The sequence below is a fragment of the Anneissia japonica genome, unplaced genomic scaffold (genome assembly GCF_011630105.1).
Source record: "Anneissia japonica isolate Jap-2015-1 unplaced genomic scaffold, ASM1163010v1 scaffold9668_len1562885_cov226, whole genome shotgun sequence".
In the NCBI taxonomy this organism is placed as follows: domain Eukaryota; kingdom Metazoa; phylum Echinodermata; class Crinoidea; order Comatulida; family Comatulidae; genus Anneissia; species Anneissia japonica.
The window spans coordinates 439,189-446,052 of record NW_022711326.1 but is presented as its reverse complement, the minus strand read 5'-3'; the positions used below and the strand labels follow the sequence as shown (position 1 = coordinate 446,052).

Here is a 6,864-nt window from a genome sequence, read left to right as displayed (position 1 = left end):
TATATATATATATATATATATATATATATATGTAAGCCTAATGGTAAAAACTAAATGTCTATGTGATATTAATGACTATTAAAATATATTAACAATACATATGATTATTACAGTATTGAATTGCATATTTAATATTGATATTATCAGAATTTATAATACATGTACATAACTAATTTCATATTCATAATTTGCTACTAAACGGCGTTCAGCTCCCGTCAGAAACTAGAAATTCATAGAATACCGAGGCTGCATGATGTCAAAGGACAAGTAGATGGCACACTTCAGGTACAACCTGGCTGTCATTAGAAAAACAAATCATCAATTGAGGCCCACGTTGCTCTACTACAGTATAACCAAGGCACTTTAAGAGGCTCGTGAATGCTCGATAACCCAATCTCATGAGGCCTGGGCAGTGAGGAGCTTAACATTTAAGTAGCCATCTAAATGGAAATCTTGCTAGTAACAAGCCTCTGAGGCTTGACAGTGGAGAGATGATCATTTGGGACCACCACTGCTCTCTAACGTCTCTTAGACGTTTGGGGAGTGGAATTGAAGCGCACAGTGCCATATTGATTCTAGTATCATATTGATTACCATATTTACTTGATTGATTATTTTTGACTATTGATTACTGATTTAAAACAATTTAAGGAGATATAATGAGTAGATCATATTAATGAGTTATTTCATATAGCTCCTTAATTGTTCGTAAATGGACAAATTGAGGACATAAGCCTAATTCACGATCTTAGACACTAAATTCAAATCAATCAACTCAAATATTTCCTGATTAATTTACACGATAAATAAACTAGGCTAGTTGCTAGATACATTAATCAAATAGATAGCAATTAGTATATTGTAAAGTTTATTTAAATTGAATGTGTTAAACTACCTTGAATTCGCAGACAAAATATGTGTTTTAGACTCATCCATAATCTTACTATTAATGTCTAATGTGTTAAGGATGGCTGTTTTCTTAGTAGAGAAATATCGTCTGCTACGATAAGTAACCTCAGTATCCAATCACCGCATCCATTCCTCACTCGCCGTTCAAGATGCCAAATTAGGCAACGTCACACGCGACCTCTCCGCCACACAAGCATGTATAAAGCTAAAGATAATATGGTTTGCATACTCATTATGTAACTGAGATTCCTGCGCGAGGCAAGTCGGCGCACTGTAGATCAAGTCATATTTGGAATCCTCACTCAATCAAAAAATGATAGGTGCAAAATTCGGCAATCGATATGCTCGTCAACTTGTGACCATGTTTCCAAGTGAGCGAGTAATCTCTTGAACAAATATTGTCCATTCGCATGTGTAAATTATCACACTGTGCCATGGTTCAAACCAGATAATTTCAACCTTAAATTAAATTAATATTATATTATACAGGCTGTTATAGGCATTCTAATTATTTTTCACAATGTTTATAATAGACGTATTTATAATATATATTTGCATGTATTGTAATGTATGGGGGCTCTTTGAGTCAATAACTGTATTAATTTCTTTCCTTTTTTTTCTTTTTTTTCTTTTTTAAAACTGAAATCACCTCAAATACAGCGATATACCTATGGCTGAAACATAGCCCAAGCCACTTCACAGCCTATCACCAGATATGCGACGTTGTCATATACCTCAGAACATTCAGGGTCCAATTTTGAAACGTAATACAGTAATTATATAAAAAATATTCATTGAAAAAATTCATCTGTATCCAATATATTAATATTAATTGGATCATCTAAAAAGAAATAAATAACCCAATATATATGAAAAGTTATAAATCTTAATGATAATAAAATTTATAAATTATATACCGTAGTTGTCCCACATTAACATAATCATTTGAAATGCGCATGAGTCAGTTTTAGGACTACAACCCCTAAATCCTAAGTGGGATTGTATTTACCTCGATAGCAGCCACGACTACAATACAATAATACAAATTTATTGTATTGCGGTGTCACATCACGATCTTCTAACTGTTTACACCGCACTTACGATGATATTAATCTTACTAGGAACCACAACACGTTATTAAGCATAAGGCTCGCGAACGTTTTGGTTAGGTAGGCCTTGTCAGAAAATGGCGTTAATACAACGTTGCAACGTGAATAAAGTTTTGTGAAATTAAGTTATAATACATATTTATGGGTTTTCCGTACAAAAAAAAACAAAAAACAAAAAAAAAAACGTATTGTGCACCAAACTGAACGTACTTATTATAACGTAAAATTGTTAGCTGGGTTTTACCTCAACACGAATAAAGCAATGTATTCGGAACGTCGGGAGAACCATCCACTTGGTGTACCGCAAATTACAATCAATAATAAACACTATAATTGTGCTATATCAAATCATCACATGTTTTAAGACATCTTCCAAAGTATGTGACATTATATTACATCTAAATATAAGCAATGCATCCATCGAAAAAGTTTGTATTAATAATAATAACAATAAGTGAAAATGAAATTAAATGAAATGAAATAATAAATATTTGTAATAAAATAATGATAAATATGATTTGTAGCGCACGTATCCATTATATTTCGTTCTCATGTCTAACCAAGTTTCCGCCTAGGTCCATGCATATAATCTGTTCTGGATGTCTATAAAGTGTAAGAAATTATCGTAATATTATATACATTAATATAGTCAATAAATGAATAATTCGTACCCGTTTTCTTGAATCCGTTGTGGTATTCCTCAATTACGGGATCAAAGAGATCACCAAAGACAGAATAAGTCTCCTCGTCACCGGCCAGAAGACCAAGATGGAAATCTAGAATCATGTCAAATGAAAGTACACATAGTTATTATGAACCTAAACGATATAAGTTTAATAACAGACAGAAACAGAAACCAGTGGTGGATCCAGGAATTCGAAATAGCGGGACACAGGGAAGGACTTTCACGGATGGGGGTTGGAATTGAGGTAATAATAAGGCAATTGAGGCAATAAGAAAATTTATGATTATGGCATCTCTATATTGCCGGAAATGGCACTGTCAGATTTAAATTTGAATATATTTTTCTTTTTTCCCACTTTCTTATAATTTTGAAAAATTAAAGGGGGGGGGGGGTTTCAGATTTAAATTTGAATATATTTTTCTTTTTTCCCACTTTCTTATAATTTTGAAAAATTAAAGGGGGGGGGGGTTTTCGGGCCGGCTTGACCCTTCTTGAATCCGCCACTGGAGAAATCGTATTTTACAGTCTTAACATAAATTCAAAGTAAGTTCAATTGGTTTCTACATTCATGTTCATAGAGAATAATTCATCAATTTGCCCAAGACATGTTATGACGTCAGTTGCACGAGAGTAACGAGGTAATTTGTATGAAGATCTTACCGGAGTTGTCGACTCCATTCTGGATAGCTTTGTCGATAGTATATCCACTTGATGTTGTAACATCCCTCAGCTTTTTGTACATGTCTAAGGTGAGGTACTTAGCCAACAGACTTTTGTGCCCCGTGAAATTGGGGTAGTCCTCAGCGGCATCGTATTTCAACTGATTCTTGTTCATGGTTGTTTTTTTTTACACTAGAAATAGAATATTGTTAAAATTTTAATCTTTAAAATGAACCATATATATATGAGGCTAAGCACAATGATAACCTATTTATTTTGTTGAAATCATCCATAATGTGATTTTTATTAACTAGTTCATTATGAGGCTTGGGGAGTGGGGTTAAACCCAGTAATTTGAGCATGGGGTGGCGCCAGGTGGGGTGGGGCGGAAGGCCAGGGCCCCGTCGGGGAGAAAAACCACTCGTCGGGTAGAAAAAATTGTATAGGCCTATGTATTTTTTACATTAGTAGACCCCAAAACTAATTAAATAAGCCTTTGTCGGAAACCTCTAAATTTTAATATTTTTCACGCCCCCTGGACACTTCCGAGGGATTTTGAGCGACGACCCATCACGCCTACTTTTTTCGTCGGGGACATCGCCCTCCCACCCCGCCCCCGTCGGACACCTCGGACGTTCCGTCGGGCAAATCCTGCTGCCACCGCTGACTTTGAGATTGGAAGGCAAACATTTTAACCTCTGATACAGCACCGCTACATGGTAGGCCCTATTTAGTTTGTCAGGGCGCAACTTGGTCAGTACGGCTCTCAATCAGATATGATGGCACCTCCGCTGAATGGCAGTGAAGAAAGTCTAAAGCCTCTCCTGATCGGCGACCTAACCCTTAATGACTCGTCAAAAGAAAACACTTCACTTTTTAGATTATATTTGATTTGATTTGATTTATTCGGTATCAACATGAACAACATTACAAAATCGGAACAACAATAAACAGAGAAACAAAAATGAGAAAACAAGCAAGTCATCATTGTTGATATCTGGGATAACCCTCTAAATCCCAACACAGGATTTATTTCCAGAGGGGAATTAGCCCATCGAAAACAACCCCCCCACCCCAAAGATTTCCTCTGGCCCTGCTGGTCTCCCGGTAGGAAATTTGCCATTCCCCTGTCGGACGGCTTTACTTTCACAATAAATTTTTAATCAATCAATTTCCTTTATCATATATATTTTTTTTACAATTACCAATTCAAAGATTGATTGAAAAGGCATCAATTACAAGCAAGCTTTAAGTTTTGATGCCCTCTTTCTAATTATCTTTCACCCACCTTCTAATTATCTTGAGCCACCATTGAACATAGTGTGGAGTGAACTTACTCGCATACTTGAATGTATAGGCCTATTTAAATATTTTGTTATGTTGTCTTAATCTATGGAGCACTACACTAAATATTTGGTCAGTATTTCCTCGACGTTTGTCTCAGTAACTAATTAACTATAAAACAAATTAACCAAGATATAAACAAACAAAGCTTGACACATTGTTTTCTAAATATTGACGAATTTTAGCTCGTTATACTAGCTCACAAGTATGTTTCCGGAGGTGCGGCAGCAGCTTCATCAGACCTACTGGCTGTGCTCTTAACATGGGAGTTACAGAATTACGCAGTCATTAACAGTCTGTACTGCGTGAGTTCTTTAGAAATAGTTTTTTAGCTTGGATATAGATCTTCCAGAGGATACTTTCGGCATATTTTTGAGTTTATGTTTGAGTGGGGGAGTTCAGATTAATCCGCATGAGAAAATAAAACAAATGAGTATATGACATGAAGGTATTTCAACACTATTATTTAGAAAAGGAGATCAACCTTGATGTAAAGATATTTTTCTACTAGTGACCCTATCTATGTGATTATTAAATCATATTTCTTTATCCTACTCACACGTTGGTCGTAAACCTTATGATGTGCCTGCTACATATGTTTTTAATCGTATTTTATGGCAGACCCACAGACCCAGTATATGCTTACCATGTAGGCCCAAAAGAAAAATTAGGCCAATACGGCAGTAGGCTAAAGGTTCAAAACCTTTTGTTATCACCTTGTAATCCTCCTCCGGATAGAGTGTATCTATAACCCCAGCTTAAAACCCGTTGTCAATTCAATTAATGTACAGATAAAAGTCACAGTAGCCTAGCAACCAATAATGTTTTAAATTGTATTTCTTCCAAGAGCATTCTTAATTGTTTTTTTTAATTTTGCATTCGGCCTACACGTCTTTTGTTCCTACTTTTTGTATGACTCGGGCTTTTTAATTCAGGCCGGCAAACTAATTAAGGAACACAATACCAATGGATACGGTGTGGTATCTACTGTAACACATCAATTCCTCATTTCTGTCCAAACCCATCAAATGTGTAAATCCCGTATATCAGCAATGAATGTCTCCGACAACAAAACTCGTAGGCCTAATCACATTATAACTCCATCAGTAAAAATACTCATACTTAGAGGCTCGATTATTCCTAAATTATACCATAATATATTTCCTCCATGATTATATCCAGTAACAGTTTCGACCGAAGGAACCAGCAAAATAAACTTACTGAAATTGCGCATGTCCACGACCAGCACTTTTACCTAAAAGCAGCGTGTGAAGGGGGTCGGTGGGGGGGGGGGGATTAAATAGAACAGTCATTGATTTATTCTAATTTATTAATTTTATTTCTTTTATAAGTTGGCCCTATATACTTTCTGTGTAAAGTGCCTAGGAACCATGTGTTATATGAACAATATAAATTATATTATTTTATTATTCGATAGAATGTAGCATCTGAAATTGTAAACAATAAGGGACAAAGGATATCGATAAAAACAGTAAGCATAAAAGGTATATTGTACATGAGGCAGATTCAACGGCGCAGCCATACGTTTTTGAATATTAGGGGAAAAAATCTTTAAAAGTCTTAGAATGGAGCTGCATTGCTGGAAATGATGTCCAAACTTGAGTTGCAATTGTATCAACAGTTTAAGATTGAAGTTTACTGGCTAATAAAAAGTAGGCCTGACGTATAATATAACCGGTTGTCATGTAGGCCCTACCGTGAATTAGAATAACAATAACGCAGTCTACTTCACTAGTACATTATCCCAGGGTTGGTGTTTAGGGATATTGATTTTGTCTTACGTTACAATTGGTGGTCTGGTCACTGAGTGCTTCAGCGACGTTCGCTTTACGACCACTAAGCTGCGTCTCCTCCGCCGTCCCATTCATAGGGTTAGCATCATCGCCTAGCAACCAACAACAATCGTTGAACTTTGTAAATGCCTTCCAAGCTACAGTAATGGCAGACGTTGGTGCTGTCAGTGTTTGGTTACCGGTATATTTTATACATGAACAACAATGTTTAGTCTTTATCCGGCGGTGATATACGATTGAAAATCCATAGGAAAATGGACGTTAGACTCGTATTTGACATTACCTTGTTGATGTGTTTTCCGCCCATTTTATTAATGTATATTTAATATGCCATATATATATA

General features: G+C 35.8%; 1 protein-coding gene across 1 annotated transcript in view; it reads right to left on the bottom strand.

The window, feature by feature from the left end:
- LOC117107353 (arginine kinase-like) overlaps nt 1–3,582 on the bottom strand; it is a 14,246-nt gene extending 10,664 nt beyond the window's left edge. Inside the window, exons 1-2 of the mRNA XM_033249004.1 lie at nt 3,364–3,582; nt 2,690–2,794 (exon numbers count right to left, since the gene is read on the bottom strand). Coding sequence (XP_033104895.1) covers nt 2,690–2,794; nt 3,364–3,538 — 280 coding nt within the window. The 5' untranslated portion in view covers nt 3,539–3,582. The remainder of the gene's footprint in view (nt 1–2,689; nt 2,795–3,363) is intronic.
- Nucleotides 3,583–6,864: the final 3,282 nt, after the last annotated feature.